The 18658-nt window shown below is 45.6% G+C and overlaps 1 protein-coding gene across 6 annotated transcripts in view; it reads right to left on the reverse strand.

Annotated features, from left to right (window-relative positions):
* Positions 1–18658, reverse strand: part of Sema3d (semaphorin 3D) — a 161823-nt gene that overhangs the window by 24862 nt on the left and 118303 nt on the right. For all 6 annotated transcript variants that reach the window (XM_004839776.4, XM_013070355.3, XM_004839774.3 and 3 more), the window contains 4 exons: positions 13072–13186; positions 12079–12148; positions 9262–9406; positions 1111–1333 (listed from right to left, as the gene is read on the reverse strand). In XM_004839776.4, the coding sequence (XP_004839833.1) occupies positions 1111–1333; positions 9262–9406; positions 12079–12148; positions 13072–13186 (553 nt within the window). The remainder of the gene's footprint in view (positions 1–1110; positions 1334–9261; positions 9407–12078; positions 12149–13071; positions 13187–18658) is intronic.

Genomic DNA, 18658 nt, shown 5'->3' on the forward strand with positions numbered 1-18658 from the left:
GATTCACTATCTTAACACTGCTGTGATTTTCTCAGTAAAAGTTACCTAGTACCACCTAGTGGCTGAATGACTTTGGGACGTGTACCACTGAAGACCAAGAGTGAGGGCTGAGTGACACATTAAGTGTCACACAGGCGAGGGTCTGCATGACCGCTGATTCCACTCTTGACCCTGCGTCCGGCGTCCCCAGTCCTGGGGGCCCTTCCATGTGTGGCTCTCGGAGTTGCCAAGCCTCCCAGCCAGCTGGGCTGGTGCCTGAGGACGTCTGAGCTCAGCACACACACAGCGCCCTAAGGAGCCTGTCTTCTGCAAAGCCCAGGGACATTTCAACCTGAATTAACCCTGCAAGGGTCTTCCACTCTTAAAAGCCTGTCCTGACAGAAAAGTCTGTCCATTAAAGGTGCACTGATTTCTGCTCCCACTGGAAGACACGGCATCGTCTGGGGGCATGCTTATGCTCTCCTAAGACGTGGTCTGCTAGAATTCAGAGAAGTATTGTTAGATTATACGTTTTCTGATGTTTGAGATGTTCAAGTAAATAACACGTCCCTTTCAGAAAAATATGTTAGTCATTTCATAATTAATTACTAAGTTGCTAGACCAAAAAGAAATAAAATGAGCTCCAATCGAGAGAAACAATAAAATTCACTTTACTCCACAAAATTCAAGAACAGGAAAAAATCTTCAAGAAGTTTCTACTTAGAGGTCACTGCAAAGTAATCCTAAGTGCTCAGAAATGCTATCCTAAGTTAGCCACATCAGTGCCTCTCAATTCGGGTGAAGAGAGGCGCGTAGAGACAGGTCAAGTCCAAGTCTGAGCATACAGAACTCACTCAACTGCACTCCACAGTTGTCCAGTGAGCAGGGACTGAGCACCTAGTTGATGATAGGCCCATTGCAGCCAGGAGATACAAATATGTTTTGAAATTTCAAACAGGACATTTATGATTATCAACTACAGACATGCACTGCACAATTTAAAAACTATTCACGAGGTACCAGCTGATAACTACCCATGCTGCTTCTCCAGTAAATCATTTGGAAGCTCTTGTTTCTGCAGCACATGGGGCCCTGTTCCTGCGACCTAGCGGTGGCCCAGCCAGCGCTCACCTGTCCCTAGGAACATGACGTCGTACTGCCCGTCCTCAGCCACCACGTGGTCCACCACGATCTGTGTGAGCCTGTAGTCCACGTTGATCCGCTTGAAGCTCGGTGCCCCTGCGGCTGGGTACACGGCCTTGTACATCAGCGGGTGTCTGCGGATGAAGCTGACCACATCGTCGGGGAAGTCTCTGGTGGACTTGATCAGTGGGTCATAGGTTCTGCTGGGACACTGAGGAGAGACGTGCAGGGAGAAGGGCGTTGCTGTCCACCCGGGCCACTGGATGACGCCGCCAGGAGGACAGAGGCCACGCACGGAGTCGCTGCCTGGGAATGCACGCAGCGCTTCCCCAGTGTGCTTAAATCTGGCTGTCTCCCTAAAAACGCTCTAAATTACATCTAATGTTTGGACTTTTCAAAGTTCCCATGGTCAAGTCATTTCCTATGAAGATTAATTCCATATAACAATCGTTTCTTTTTTTTTTTGGTACCGGAGATCGAACTCGGGTCCTTGCACTTGCGCAGCAGGCAGCGAAACCACTGAGCTAAATCCCCGGCCCAACAATTGTTGTTTCTAATGAACACTCTTGAAATTAAGTTGGAACAACTGTGAAGAAGCTGACTGACAAATGTGAGAATATATCGGAAACCACTCACTTTCAATTTCTTTTGAGTAAATCCAAGATTTCAGTTCAAGTGAAACCATGATTATTGAAAATTAAAAAGAACAAATCAACAGGTCACAAAATAATGTCAGCAGAGCTTCATTAGCTTGCAGTTGTGATTATCTAGTTGTATAAAGCTGGTCTGAAGTTTACCGTGAGCAGTGGAGCCATTCCTCCCATGGGATCTGTGAAGACCCTAATAAATACTTAGCATAACCTGCCCCCTGGTGGTAAAATAAAAAGTACAAATTAGTACAAATATAGTGTGCTTTTATCTGAAAACACACAAACCACTTTACCATTTTGCCTATTTTTCCAGAAAATATATACTCTCTCACATGCTCAATCTAATTTGTTTCAAATATTGTAACTTAGATTCTTTACACTTAATTAAGATGTGTTATGTACATGTACGAACTTCCCACAATGAATCTAGTCACTTGGTACTGCAAACACGTGCTAATAAAAATAAGTAAATAAATTAGAAGTAACTAAAAAACATGAAATATTGTGTGGAAGTTCTCCACACGGTAAAATATCATTGTCACATCTGAGTCCTTAGTGGACTAACGAATCCAGGACGGAAGACATAAGTTAACAGGTGCAGATACAAGGAACAGAATGGGTGATGGTAGAGGAATTCTGTGTGAAAGAGTTTTTCCTCTCTGAGCTTTTAGAGGAGTTGGAGCACTGAGCTGTGTGTTCTAGGCACCCAGACTCCCACCAACGCTCCAAGAACACATCAGACCTCTCACCCAGCTGTTCTGCTGAATGCTCAGGAGGTAGTCACCACATATGCCTCTGACCTGAGCTTTTACACCAATAAAATCAGAGTGGCTTATTATGAGTCCTACACATCAAAACTCTACCAAAAACCTGCCAGTGACTCTCTGTGATTCACTGGACAGCGCCTGTCTTTCACGAGACTCTTCCATGCCTGGCAGGAAGAAACGGATCCTCCCTTGATGTCTATTCATTCACCTCGGCCTGCGGCGAGGAGAGAGAAGTGTCCTCATTAGCCATTTGGTACTGACTTAGTGTCTAAGTGGACATTGTTTTGAGGATCAAAATCTGAGCATCCGTCATGTCATTGTTTCTGCACTTTGCTCTTGCTAGGAGGAAGTTGCCCATTTGATAATGGAAGAAGGCCTGTCCTAAACAGACTAACCCGAGACTCAAATGGACAAGGAGCTCCAACAATACAAAGCTCCCTGCAATTACAGGCTCTCAGGCATTCACAGTGGGCCTGCAGCTTTTCACGCCTGTGGCTCAATCCCTCAATCCAGCTGGTCTATCAGGAAAATCAAAGGCAGGGCAAGACTGTGCTTGCAGTACATTTTTGAAGCAGGCTTCCAACTTGAGGAGAAATCTCTTTTGACTTTGCAGCTGTAGCAATGTGGTAGCCAAAATTCCTGGAAAAAATATGACATTCAAGCCATGATTCTCATCTCAAATTGTTAAATAATTAGAAAGTTTAACGTAAGAAAGTCCCACTGCATGATGAGGTGAACCTTTAGCAGAGAAACAAATCTACCGATTTTCCTTATTGCTTGCTTCTGACAAAGTGTAATAAAATCTAAGATGAAGAGAAAGAAAACCTGGTTTCTATTGACTGTTACAAAACGATCTCTGGAAATAGGTTTGCTCTGATGGGGTTTTCCTCCTGGCTGCCATCCGGAGAAGATGCTGGCCTTGACCACTACTCGGTGCGTGGGTGGGGTCCACAGCCCACACTGGCACCCCGGTAATGGGGGGCGGGGGAGAGCAGCTCCGAGTCTGCGCAGGACAGTGCCAGCCTGGCATCGCTATCTTTGTGTCTCACTCCAGTGGGGTTTTTGCCTTGACACCAAGTGGCTGAGAGGCATGCAGATCTCAGAGTAACTTGGGAGGCCGCACAGGCAGCATGCTGAGATAAGATCACAGGGAGATTCCATGAAGGAAACACACAGCCTGGGGACATGTTACATCTGAAGCAAAAATCACAGCCAGTTACTTAGTTTCCTTAGAAACTCCTAGAAGATCTCCCTTCTGCAGCTAGTGTCCCAGGAGTGAGAACCTACTGTGCTTTTCCGTGTCTGGGTCCTGCTAACTTCCCGCTGTCACCCACAGGCCTGGTCTCCTAGCAGCCGCTGCTGCTGCTGCCCCAATAATGTGGCGACTCAGTCCCCCTTCACATGGGTTTGGAAATCAGCAAGACAATTTAAAGTCTGGGGGGAGAAGGAAAACCAGAAGGAAAGGAAAGCCATTAGCTGTACTTTAAGACAGCAGTACAGTGCTGAGCCATCCGCGCCTCTGAGACCCAGACATGAAAGACAGCGCCTGGCAGCCAGGCGGCCAGGCCCCGGTCAGCGTGGTCTCTGCGGTGGGCAGGTGGCCACCGGGTAGGTGTGACTGTGTTGCGCTTGGCACAGAGCATGTTTGTGCAAGGCCCGCAGGAGAGGCGGGGGAGGCCACGGATAAGAGAATAGAGGCCGATTTTGTCCGAGGAGAACTCTGCCCTTGGCCAGGCCCCGGACAGCTGTGAGAGGTTTTCTCTGGGCTGCAGTCTCCTCTGCAGGTGGCAGCTTCCTTTCAAACCAATCCCCGGGCCTAAGAGTGTGGCAAGGAAGGACATCCCGGCTTGGTTCCAAGCTGATAAAAAGCCCTGGAGCATCTTAGGAGTGGTGTGTAAAGGAAGTCTGATTCCTTCTTATTATGCAGAGTGCAAATGCAGACGGCCGCCTCATCACCTGAACCCTGAACGTCCTAGAAAATCCAGAGGTGGATCACCCGCTCTCTGCTTTTCAGATTTCTCTTCCTTTACAAGAATTTCTCTCCCAGAAAAAGCAAAACACTACTGAATATAGTAAGTCACCAGGATTTGGAGAACCTAATTTGCAAAGCAAACATTGGCTCTATCACACACACGTGCACACAGGCACACACTGCTGGCTGGGAAAGGTAATTCCAGTCAGCACTGGGGAGAAACATCATGGTGGGGCCTGGCTGCAGGGACAGCCCAGGAGAGGCTGTGTCCTGCATGTCCCACAGCGGCAGAGGCAGGGTCAGAACTGGGAGCCCAGTGGCTCAGAGCCCAGTTCTGACTCTGCTCCTCCATTCTAGGAAAGGACTGCAGATCTCTTCAGCAACGTAGACACCAGTGGCAAACTAAGGCTGTTACCAACAAAAGAGAAAACAAAGCAGGCTTCACTGGGAAAGAGATGTGGAACTGGTGAGGCATAAAATGAAAGTCTGCAAAGCTTTCTGCACATTTTGAATTCATCAGAAAAGCTTCCTGAAAAGAAAACACAATAAGCAATGACAATAGCACAGCATTCATGAGCAATGACACAGCGACAGCCATGTCCTGCACGTGTAGGAAGGAGAGGCAAGCCTCGGACACTGGGAGGGATTCTCTACATTTTTCTTTCCCTTTGTTGAGACTGTTAGAGTCTAGCACTCTAAAAATCAGGAGGAAATTTTTCATACTGCTTTTGAAGTATGTATTTTTCTTTGGCCAGTTTTACCCACATTCAGAAATCAGTCATCTGCCTTGTAAAAAATACTCTAACGTAAAAGGGGCAACATAGTTTATAATCAATCTGCACACTTTTAGATATTCTTTAATTTAATAAGAACATCAAATTCTGAGAGGCCCCAGCTCTTTACTGAAAGAAGTGGAGATGGGAATACATCAGTGCTCAAAGCACATAGCCAGATGGAACCTAGAATCTAGGACGAAACAGGGTGCCTGAAGAAGATGAATTCATGGGTTCTATTTTCACCCCAAAGCCTAGATTTTTGAATAAAAACCATGGTAAAAGTTGGGATTTCTCAACAATCATCATAATTCTGGTCAAAGAAATTGTATGTGCTGATCCAATCAGGATTTGGATTTGTGCAGACGATTCATGAGCTAAGCCCAGGTAATTCTCAGGGATGCCCCATGTGTTCAAGTAGAAACATCTTCCTCACAGAGCTGGTGATGCAGGACCTAGGCTGGTCCAGGGTCATAGTTCTCACAAGATGGATTTTTCAGGGGACCTGGAATCACAAGAACCTGGTGGTGCGCAATGTCTTTTCAGTGTTAGGAAGCATCCAAGTTGGTGGGAAATAAGAACTGCTAGCTGTATCTGCTCTCACATCCTGAGTCCAGCGGGTTTATCTCATAGCAGAAAAGGACGGAAGAGCCTGACTACAACAGGAAGACAGAGATAGGTCTGCACTTTGATGTTTTTCTAGAGAAAAACACAGATGTGGAATTGTAGCAGGTGGGGCTTCTTGGTGAGAAGATTCGAAATGTTTTAGAGACAGAGACAATACGTCATTTACATTTAGTGGAGGCTGAAATATTGTTTAACATAGTTTTCGCTGTGGGCTATTAAATTGAAAATTAAATTAAAGTTGAGGTAGTTAATATATAAATATGACTTTTTTAAAACTTTCAATTGTATAACGATCTGAACTGCAAAAATACAGGTAGAGAGGAAGTTTATTCAGGGAATATTTCAGATGTAAAAAGTTTTACAGACCATTTCAATGTTTCTTTTAATCAAGTTTTACAGATATTCTTAAGTTTTGTCGATCAAGTTTTAAAGGACATTTTTTTATTTATGTCCTCTTTTTTTCTCACTAGAAGGACACTTTATATTCAGAAATTAATATAGAAGGACAAGAGACAGGAAAAAGGTGGTCAGCTTAGTGGTTTTTGATATTTTATGTGGTCTCTTTCTCCAACATAAAAAAAAGGATTAGACAAAAGAAATCCAACCATAGTCCTTACACTCAAGGGAAAAAAGAAGAACAGAGATTTAGACAGAGCTGAAAACAGGCACGGTTCTGTGGGTCTGGGGTTGGGACAAGGTGCACCATGGTGAGATTTGCACTCGGCACACTGTCCGAGTCTTCCTCCACTCGACACTGCTCCTGGACACCTGCTTCCCTCTCAAACTTCTAAGCCATGAAATTCCCCACAGTGCATGTTCTATCTGTACCACCTTGAAGATATCTATATGCACCCTACGATAATTATAAACACATGAACTGTAAACATTTAAAAAAAATTCAAAAATTTAAAAACATCTATATGTGAAGAAAGGATGGGTAATGGGTTATACCGACGTTTAATAAGATGGTTAATGAGAATTGCAATGTGTTTGTCCTTTACCAGGACCCATAGTAAAATAAAGCTATGAATTAATAATGGCACCTAAACCACTTCCTTTCGCTCCCAAAAAGTGGGCAACTGCTGGGGTGATCACGTCTTTTAGTTCTTGAAAGTCAAACTACATAAAATAAATAACAGTAAAAGCAGTAGCCACTTAGAAGGAAACAGAATTTTAAAGTGAATTATTATTTTAACAAAATTAGACATTGCAGAAATAAAAACTGTGACAAGATGGCTCAACAGTAGTAAAATGTATGTTTCATAAGTATTTGAATTTCAAAAACAACAAGTACTTTTCTTACTTTTTTGGTAACGGTTTAAAAGCCAAAGCTCAGCGATGGGTAGCGCTGACCATCATGCTACATCTATGCCAAAGTCAAAAATTACGTTAGTACAGAATAACACTATTTTATGTATTAAAACTGAACTCAATTATTTCTCGTAATCACATGTCAGAAGTGAAGCATGCCTCTGCCAGTCTCCCCAGTCTGGGTGCTCGGGCTGAGTTCTGATGGGGCCCAGGTGGCCATGCCAGGCCCTGGGATGGGTGGGCTCTGTCTGCTCCTTTCATGTGGCGCTCCTTACTTCCAAACGCTCTGAGTCAGCAGTGGCTGCAAAAGCCACCGGGCAAACTAGGAACTGCTTGGAGAGCCTATCTGGACAGCAGAGGGCAGGAGAATCACTTGAAGTGAAGGAATTCTGTAAACGCACCCTGCAGACTTGCAGGCTTTTTAAATTGTTGAGTAATGCGGTGAGCAAGGGGATTGGGTTTGACGTTTGGTCACTGAAGTACAGCGTTCTGTTAAAACCAAGACACGAGTGTAGGCAGGGCAGCTCCTGTGCCTGTAGAATTTTTTGAGAGACAACACCAGGACAGCTTCCAACCGGCAGAGTAACTTGGGATTCAATCTTAAGAGCAATATGGATACTGAGAAGGTAAAAGCAAAAGTGTTTTTCTAAATGATGCACTTAAGTTTTTTTACATAAGAGTAAAATAGCTGTCAGTAAAATCTGCAACTGTTACATGGAAAGCAACTCACTCAGCATCCCTCTGTTAAAGTAAGGGGTGTCCCAGGAACTGCCATGAAATCGAGTGTGGAGAGAGCCTGCAGAGCCCATTATTCATTCCCAGTGGAGAGGAGAGCTCCGTCCCTGGGTCCCCTGCAGGGTCCTGTTTGCCCATTTGAATTAATGAAGGTGAAACAACAGAGTCTGTGATAGATCTAAACTTAGTGTCTTAATCAGGTCACAGGTTATGAGGCCATGAGCACACATGTAACCTTAGTGCTCTTTTTCTTTTGCATAAAATTGGGATAATGATGCACAGTGAGATTTTAAGAATGTAGCGAGATAACTCATAAGTGAGTATTTACTGGATCATTGGAATGTTCAATTTTTTTTACTAAAATTTCTGAAATGGAGGAAATAGAAATTAGATGAATCACAACTTTTGGTGCTTTCAGAAAGTGCAGATAAGACAGAATGGCAAGAGATGTGATAAAAACAAACACAGTCAATGTGAGGAAGGACATTCATCACTGTATCAGGTGACCAGAGAGTAGGTGGACATCAGAGAGCAGGGAGAGGCGATCAGCCAGAAAACACCAACCAACATTCCTTCACTTCTGCTATTTTTGGCAAAATGATATGGAGAAAATTATTTAATTATTCTGGGCATCAGATTCCTCCTGTGTAAAATAAGAGTGAGTTATGTAGTCTCTATCAGCCATCTCAGTTCTTGTATTCTCAAATTTTACAAGTGTAGTCACTTGATATACTGTAAAGGGTAATTTTGATGATTTTATGAATGCTGAGTTATTTAAGATAGTAAAGTTCATTAGGAAAAGCATGAGTGATATCTGTGTACCGGATTTTCACCTCAGATCATGAGGAATCAGAAAAATAGCATTGTGAGCAAACAAAAAATAAATATCATTCTAAAATAACTAAAGAAGGAAGGGAGTAGAGAGCTTACACATCTACACATTGTTTTAGACATTCCCAAATGTGGTTATAGCAATTTTGAGTGTTCAGCAGCAGACAAGTATGTTTAACACAATTTGGTAGAATCAAGTCAACATGGGTTAGATGATAAGAAATCATTTTTCTGAATCTACAGACACACTGGGGCCTCTGTATCAACACATACCATCCACAGTTTCCCTCGTCCTTCAAGATCTTATTCAAAGGAAAATTTTAAATTCAAGTGGAGGCTGGAAATGCTCTTACATCCCTGTAAACAACAACAGTTGTCTAAAAATCAACAGCACAGGCTGCTATGGGAAAGACTAGTTTACAGTCACAGTCAGAAATCGAACAAGGGACTCAGAGGACTGGCTGGGTACGTACCGTGCCGGGCCGGGGGTACGGGATGCGCCCGTCGTACTGCACCCAGCGGTGGTCCGCGCTCTCCTTGTGGGCGTAGGGCCCGTTGAAGGCGGCCCTGACATCTGCCATGCTGTACACGCACACGGCCGAGCCTCTGAACACGGAGCTGGAAGGAAGCACAGGACCTGGTCGTGCCCCTGGCGCTCTCTCAGCACAGACTGCCCAGGGGCTGGGATGCACCAGGTGCATTCTGCCTAGGGGGCGCCATGGAGAAATAAACGCGCCTCGTCCTCCGCGAGATGCAGCCAATCAACCTGGCCAGTGAGGATGAACACAGCATGGGCGGAAGCCCGGGACCCTGAGGGACACCTGCGTGGGCTGCCGGGTACGGGCAGAGGCAGACGGCCACACGGACGGTGGGGGACAGACAGAGCAGAAGGCTCCCCAACAAACTGGAGGCAGAGAGGAACACGGAGCACGGGGTTCTATTCACCCATAGAGTCTTTCATTTTACCTGAATGATGCCTTATAAAGAGCCTGGAGTGTGAGTGACTGGAGCCACTGTAAAGCAGCAATCATTTACGTACAGGAATAGCCACCGCCTTGTGTTTCTCCCTTTTAATGAGTGACATAGAGTTCAGCTGTTAAATAGTGCGTTCATATGATTTTTACTAGGCTGACTCTTAAAAGTGTGGAAATAACCCTTCTTCACTAAGTCTGCATCCCAGTGACCTCTCTGTTCCTAAGTGCAGACTATGGGGGCAGGGTCACAGGATGGGGAACCAGGGCTTCGGGGAAGCTGATGACCAGAACAGTTAGCACTCAGCTAACAGCTTCTGGCTTTATCTGTGGAAATTAAAAGACGTTTTCTTTGAACGTAAGCCTTCCAATCATTCTGTTCCTGATGGTGAGATCACCCCTTATGAGCTCAGAGATTTACCTCTCCAGGTGACCCAGACAAGTGCACGCTGCTCTAGCTTGAGCAGCTCAGCTGTTCATACTCTTGGGGTGACTTAATGGGGACCATCAGGAGGGAACAGAACACAGGCAGCCAGAAAAACCAGCTGCTGGGAAGGGTGTGACGTTCCCTAAGAGTCACCTATCTGCTCATGCTGCCTACGGCATCGCCCTACTGCGGGCTCATTATGTCTTCTCACTCAACACACGACGTGACATGCACACCAGCCTTACCTCAGTCTTCAGGGCAGCCTTAAAATCAAACAACAAAGCAAACAAAGAACAAAGAGCTGACTTGTACTTCACACTCTGGGTGGGCAGAAACTTGACAGGAGAGAGGCACTATCTCAGGCTGGTTTCCCCGGCACCTATGCCTGTCTCCTTCGGGGAACACACACAGTGACTTCAAAGGGTGTGGACTGGGGCCAGGAAGATAGGAAGCCCCGGTCGGGGCCCTGCTCACTCCCCTGCCCCTTCCACTGTCCCTGTGGAAATCAGCAGAGCCCAGTTCCAAACAGCAGCTTCTCCGTGCATTTCCCTATTTCACACTGAAATATCCACATCCTGTCTGCAATTAATCAAACACTCTTTCGTTTTCTGATCTATTCTGAATGAGTGGAGAATTTCAGTTTATGCAGAAGGTGTTGTGAACTAAATGAGGATCATGACACAGAAAAGAAATTAAACTATAATTTGCCTACAAATTAGTTGAAGGGTTTATTCTGAAGGATACAGCAAAGCCTTTCTCCCATGCTTACACCGCCATCCGATTCTAATGTGCACACGTTGATGAAGACCCAGAGCAGAGCTCAGGAACACATGGAGCAAAACTCCAAGAACACGCAGTACCGTGTGCAGGAGGAGAGGCACACTCTGTGCACAGTGGCCTGGAGTGTACTGAATGAAGTCAAGTGAGGTAGCTGCGACCACAGCTTCTGGAGAAAGCTTCGCAGATGTTAGTAAAGCGTCTAACCCTGTCACAGGCTCAGTCATGTGTACAGGATGGTACTGTGCAGCACAAAGACAGGGACACAGCGGTCGAAAGGAGGAGGACTCTGTTCCGACCCCACTGTTAACATGAACTGGCTGCTTCCTCGGGGTGGCCATGAAAGCCGGCTTCCTCTAACGTGGCCAGGCACAGGACCAACAAGGTGGCCACACTCCCTTCTCCCAGGAGATGTTAGAAGTCAAGCGCATCCCATCTGGCATTTCATTACAGCCTTGATGGTGAACTCAGTCATCGTTCAGGGATTTCTGCAGGCCCCTCTCCACGCCCACGCAGCTCGGGCGGCTGTAGCATGAGCAGGCACACTGGATATGCTTTGGCAGCCGGGATGGACCTAGGAGACGCTCTCGTCCGCGAGTGCAGGGAGTGGCATTGCAGGGCATGTACAGCAGTGAAGGATGCGGCACAGGAGAGCCCTGGAGACCTGCCAGTGGAACTGTGGTAAGCAACGCTGAGGTGCTGCAACGGTGCAAGAATAACCAGGGGAACTTCCATGCGGACATTAAAAGATTTATGGGTTTTGGTGTTTTTTTGTTTTTGTTTTTGTTTTTTTGGTATCGGGGACTGAACTCTGGTCCTTGCGCTTGCGAGGCAGGCAGCAGAACCACTGAGCTAAATCCCCGGACCTTATAAAAAGATTTATAAGAAACACTAACTGAACTGATGAAATGAAAAAAAAGTGTACAAAGAAAGAGATGAGAAAATATCATTGCATTGACATACATGCACACAAAGGTCTTTAGATGTGTTTGAGCTATAGGTCATGGTAGAGCATTTGCCCAGCACATAAGAGGCCCGGGCTTCAACCCCCAGTACTGCAAAATAACCTCAAAACAAAAACCTTTAAAATATTCCAAGTATTTTGTTAAACATACCTGGATGTGGTAAAGACTCCATATACTACAGGATTTCTTTCATCTCTTGTAGGGAGTAAATAAATATCTTCTATTAATGAAAAAAAGTTGTAGTTTATTTTTCAGTATTACATATCTGCTTTTTAATATAACACAATATATCTGAAGCTCTAAACAGTGCTGTATATCCAATTAAATATATAGAGACACTATACTGCGCCTTAGGAATTAGGGTAAAAGTTTCCTTGTTATGTGACACTAAGTTGGACATTTAACCTCTCCTAATCAATCATTTATAAATGAGTTAATCCAATTGATACTCTCTACACCTGTATACCTTTAGGAGTATGTGATTCCATATAAAACAGAAACCAAACAAAGGCAATGTTACCCTTCTGTGTAACACCACGTTGCTCTGTAATGGTGCACCTTGTCAAACTCTGCACAGACTAGGCTACACGGGTAATGTACACAATTATTTAAGATGTGAGTGGGCAAGTTTGGGAAGACAGAGCTAGTGGCAATAACTGTATGTGCCATAAAGAGATTCCTTCCGAGTTGGCTGTTGGAGCAGTGAAGCAGTGAGGGGAAACTGCACCCAAAGACTTTACCTCTTCTCAGCAGCTTCAGTGAAGTAGGGAAACGTCTAAGAAGACACAGTTGGAGCTCAGAGTTCCAGGTCCAGGCTCTCCAGCCAGGGCCTCCTGGACCCGGCCCAGCTCCTCCCACTGCTGAAGGCCTAGCCCATTCAGCAAAGCCCCCAGAGGGTGCAGGGTGCTGAGTCTCTGCTCACTGCTTCCTGCCCATTGCTGAAATTTCATCTCCTTGGCTGACTGGGACCTCAGAAAGAGGAGCTACTTCATCGAGGGTCCACCCGTGTGCTCTGTGTGTGTGGATTCGGTGAGAACCACTCTCTCAAGCTGCTCTGGGCTATGCAGAGTCAGGACTGGGGGCTAACAGGAAATACACTCTGCAGGACTAAGTCATCTTGGGAAGAAGGAACAGGTGACTCACGCAGCTCATCAAAATGGGTGTCTGCCCCGTCGCTCCCAGGAATGGAGCAGACCAGCCGGGCCTTCAGGAAGGTGGTCCACTTGTTTATCAGGCTGCGCTGTCCTCCCACGTCATTCTGCAAAGGGACAACAGCCGTGAAGGGGAAGTTCTGCCAACGGCAGCCTGTCACCAATAATACCACAGGGAGCCCAGCAGGGCCCCACCAAGGGCCCTGTCTCCGGAGACGGCTCTGTCTCTAAACTGAGAGGAGATCAGAGCAAAGCCAGGGCATGAGCTAGCATGGGGACTCACAACCCGTGAGTACTTCTGATAGCAAACAGGGAGCTAAAAGAGCAGTAAAGGTTCAATTTAGAAGCACCAATATTTAGTAAAATGTGTCATATATGAACTAACAATGTGCACTTAATGAACTAAATATCATGCCTTATAAACTGCACTGTCTCGCTGCTTTCACTGACTCCAAGTCATTATGAACGCGCACGTAGAAAATGTGTGTCTCCTAACTCATGATTGCTGAGGGCTAACTACACACACGTGAACATTTACAATCAGAACCAACAGAAGGCTTTTCTGGCAGCAGGATTTGGTCACAGATACAGTCAGGGTTCCTGGTTAAGGTGATAACAAAACGTGTGACAGCTCTCAGTTGGTTTTCTTAGGTTCAGTCTCTTCTCATGCCTCTTTATTGCCTGGATCCCACACTTACTGAGACATGTCACTAATACCCTGTCTATCGGCTCAGTAAATACAGTTGGACGCTTAACAAATAACCACCACTACAAGATAAAGTGGGTAGAAGTCTTTAGAAAGGTACAGAAAACCAAGGAGAATGAATTTCTTCTGAAATTTCTCTCTAGAGGAGAGTGAGGGAAGCCAGCCCTGAAGGGCTGGGTTTAACTCCGTGTCTAGCACAGACAGGTAGATCACTGGACACAGTCAGTGGCCAGTTCAGGAACCAGCCCAGGTGCTGGGCAGGAAAGGACAGTGGTGGGACTACCCAGAACCCTGGCAAGAGCCAGGACAAATTCAGTGTAAGTGAAGAACAGAGAAGGAAACTTGCAAATGTAAACTGAGGTGAGAACAAGGAAGGCTTTAACACCGGGCAGGTTAGATGCGAAACTGCACTTTGATTTTGAAAACCACGCAGCACATCCTGTCTAACGCCCCTGTAGCAATGAGCACGCCTAGGATTCCTCAGATATTTATGGTTTGTATCTGGCTCTTCTCTGACTACCATTGTTCAAGCAGCATTGCAGCTAGTGGGGAATTTCAGGTGTCTGCAGATGCAAAGACAGGCTTGCCTTGGTATTACTTATTTTAAATGCCCATTCCTCAGATCATGTTCTAAATATAAGTCTAGATGTCATAGGGAATGGACAGAAATACTGATGCTTTCTTCTAAGGTAATAGTGAATTCTCTTTCAGTACAGTAGGGTTCCAGCAAGAAAATATGAAATTACTGGAGTAATAGATTTTTAAATTAATTTTAAAATGCAAAGTAAGTTCTTTCTTCATCTTTTTCATGACCCTTGATTTATATCTTTTAAAGTGATATAGATTTTAGTCACATTACTTTTTAGATCTCCAGTTGTATGAAGCAGTCCTTGTTCAAAAAATGTAACTTTGTGAATGATTTTTACATATGTATAGTATTTCTTAAATTTTACTTCCTTGTATTTATATATTTTGAGAGGGTGAGCAGTGACTACTAAAAATAGTATTGATTCAATATACATAAACTTCTCAGGCCTAATGAATGTGATGCTAGGGGCTACCTCTGATTTAGTGCCTTACCCCATCAGAGAGCAAAGTAAGAGGAGCTGCAATTATTTTGCTACATAAATAAACACATGTTAACAATTTTTGTCCAAGGACATTCCTTTAATAACTTTACATGGCACGGTTTCATTCCAAAATTATGTACATTCTTTTAAATATTCAGATACATAACGGTGACAGTAAATGTCCATTTTCACATATTTCTCCCTTGCCGGCTTCAATCATCAGCCACATATAATGGTAACCTTGGGAAGTTTCTAACCTAGCAGCTTGAGATTTGTTGGCTACAGAAGGAATGTGCCTGCACCTGTACTGTTTAAACTGACACACGGAAATTGCAGTCCTGGAAGAAAATAATCTCTAAATGCTCATGCCTACCTGCTCCACCATTTTCATGGCCCCTGGAGGGGCAAAGCGGTAAAGACAGAAGGAAAAAGCCAAGTGACAGACGAAAACCCCCTGCCCTGGTGGGCAGCAGGTCCCAGGGCAGCAGCTCGCGGGCCAGGCAGCAGTGCTCTTCCGGCCAGGCCGTGACCTGCGGCCAAAGTTCAATCCACTCAGAGCTGCCCCCCAGGGAGGTGTCAGTGGGGCTGACTTTGTTTACCCTGCTCTCAGCCCCTGGATTTGTTTGCAAATCCACTCAATCCCGCCCCCCGCCCGCCCGCCCCGAGAACTTAAGCCCAGCACGAGCTGCAAGGAAGATAAGGTCTTCTGCAAACTGTCATCTCCCCGCTTGCTTTGGTGAAGCTCTGGGGCGCACACTGGCCTCACTCACACAGGTTCAGCACTGAGATGTCAGAGTCACAGCAGGAGTCACCAGTCTCCTCTCTGTCTCCACCCTGCCCGGCTGCTTTGTGCTCAGCTGAGCAGCAGCCTGACATCCTCTCCAGGAGATGCAGAACGAGCAACCGAGACAGGAAATGGGAGCAGGCCTGGTGCTGCACCTCTCCGGCCGGGAGTGCAGACGGGACTGCACTCGGGTGCGGTTTTCTGTTTCTCTGCAGCTTTTCACACGTGCAGTATTTCTAAATGTTAAAGCAATGAAGGAAATGAGCAGGCACAGGGCTGCTGAGGCCTGGACTGCATGTGACTACACCACGGTAGGTCAGTGGATGTGCACTGTTCTCCTGCCATCCCAGCAAAGTCCAGTCCTTAGAAGCCTCACAGACACGTGAAGCAGCTCTGAGCTGTCACATGGGAACCTTTGTGGAGACCTCGGACAGGGTGCTGGGTTTACCTGTATGCACCATCCTGTTCCAGATCCCCGTGCACTTTCTAAATATTGTCATCTCCATCCGGATATTGCGAACAGAAGCTCTTAGGAAGCCTGATGTGCGGCATTGGCTTTCTGTGCTGTTAAACTGTGAATATTTCATAAAACCAATGAAGTGTTCAAGACATTTGAGGACACAGTATCCTGCAAAGCCTGGTGTGTGCTCAGAGACCTGCTGGGATGTTCCTGAGCTTCCATGAAGGAAGGCAGACTTTTCCAAACAGAGACTGGAGGAAAATGCACCATTAAGAACTTTAAAAAACAAAAATGGGTTTGATGATGGAGTTAAAACCTACACATTTATCTCCTTTTCCAGAATGCATTTCTTTTGCCTGATGGTACTGTGTCCAGGTGAAAGAATGCAATTCTATGAAGCACTGAAAACTGTAACCTCCACAGCTTCTATGTGCTCCCTTTTTCTGCTGGCTCCTAAATTCCACTTACTCCGAGGTCTTACATTAAATGAATACTACTCGCCTTTTTTAAGGCATAATAAATTGATAAAATACTGCCGCATCCCTGGGGTACTCTCAGGAGGCAACCACACAGGATTTCTATGGGCCATTTTCCATGAGTTTAACATACAAGGTGTTTTTTCTTTAAAGACTTGTATTTGATCGTTCACGTTTCTTATCCAACCTGTCTTTTATATGAAAAGCTGCACCTTGTGGGTTTAGGGGCTCCCAGTTTGAGATGCACCCGTAAATCTACAAGAGGTAATTCAGAGCTCAGAAACAGGGAGACACAACACCAGCCAATGTCTCTCACAGTGGTCTGTCCTGCTGAGGCTCCTCTGAGCTGTGGCTGGTACAGATTTTGGGGAGCTTCTCTGGAAACTTCACCTGAGTGGACAGCATGTGGCTGTGTGTGAATAATAGTGGCAGGAACTGGAACATGGACCCAAGAACCCCACTGGAAAGTGTCGTCCGTCTATTAACATAACTATTACGCTGAAGAGGACGTCCCCTTCAGTGAAGGTGTTCCCTGCCTCACGTGAACTGGAAGACAGATGTGTGTGCTGTCACACACCCAGCGACCATGGAGCTGGAACTATCCTGTACAGCCACAAGTCTTCTTTTGCAATAATTATGTTTCACTCCACTAACTGGTTCATTGGGATAAACCAAAAATTCTGACTACAAAAAGTAAAAAGCAAAAAGAGAAAGATGAAATGACAATACTATTAATGAAGAAGAAGCCTGAGCTCAGCCTCCACGTGAGGTGGGCTGCTAACCTTCTCAGGGACACGGGTTAGAGGGCCAAGGGCATGGTCAACTGCAAGCCAGACGGACAGGTCACAGGGAGAAAACAAGCGTCTCGTTCTGTATTTTCTTGGGAAACTGAAGTTATAGTAGTTTTTCATTTTCTAAAAAGAGCTTTACTCTCACAGTTTTTCCAGGTTTTCTTATTTATTTATTCGTGTTTTTATTTACTGTGCTTGGTGCAGACAGAACTCAGCCGTGGTCTACAATGAGCTATATATCCCTTGACTTTTTCTTTTTTTAATTTTTATGTTGAGATACGATCTTGCTAAGTTTGCCTCCTTGGCCTTCAATTCTCAACCCTCGTGCCTCAGCCTCAGAGTAGTACCTCGGATGAGGGGCCCACCCCAGCTCATCTTACCAGCCTATTATCTGTCAGCACTTGCTTTGCATTGTTTTAAAAGGTTCTGTATCTTTTCTGCTATGTAGGGATCCAAATAAATTCCAGACAGGTTGACAGTCAGGAGGTCTTATTTCACCTGCTAGTAATGACCTGGAGACACTCAGCAGCAGAGGAAACCAAAACATGCAAATGTAAACATCTAAGCCAAAAGAGTAGGGGAAGGAAAATGAATAAACTGAGATATTCTGTGGCAGGCACTGAATACAGTAGTTTTTAAGGGACAAGGAAAAATGTTTCCTTAAAAAACTGTGCTAGTATTTAGGGCCAGCTGTTTGGGATTCACCCTTGAGAGTGACAAGGCAAATGGAAGCAGCACGTTTTCCTAACTACTTCAAAATCTCATGAACATTAGAAATGCAGGCTTGCAGGATACATTATGCTAAAGAATTCCATTTCTAAGGTTTAGCAGATTAAATTACTCGGTAAATGTGGGCATGTTTAGCAGTCTTTCAGGTAGCATCAGAGTTCCTTACCTTTTTTCTCTTTTTCAGCTACATCAAATAGCGTAAGTCCCTGGCTCTGCGTTTCCGAGGAAGGAAAGCAGATGGACGCACGTCTGTAAAGGCCGGGCCTAAACCTCCCACTGAGGCTGGAAGTGAGGCACTGGTTGTAAGCTCAGAGCCCGCCCGGGAGATCTCAGCCTCCGGAAGTGTCCCGGCCCAGAAACACAGGTCTCCAAAGCCGGCGGCCACCCCAGCAGGGCCATCTATCAGTCACTGCCTGGACCCGGGCAGGGAGGGGCGGCCCCAGGCGGCCCGGGAAGGGCATCCAACTTGAGTCCTGGGCACGGACAGGACAGGAGGAAACTGCGGCACAGAAGGGACTGGCCTGCAAGGAGTCAGAGTGGGCTGGCGACAAACCCGAGGAGGC

Source organism: Heterocephalus glaber, unplaced genomic scaffold, assembly GCF_053883595.1.
Source record: "Heterocephalus glaber isolate CG9 unplaced genomic scaffold, H.glaber_assembly_v1.0 deba00000678, whole genome shotgun sequence".
Classification (NCBI taxonomy): domain Eukaryota; kingdom Metazoa; phylum Chordata; class Mammalia; order Rodentia; family Bathyergidae; genus Heterocephalus; species Heterocephalus glaber.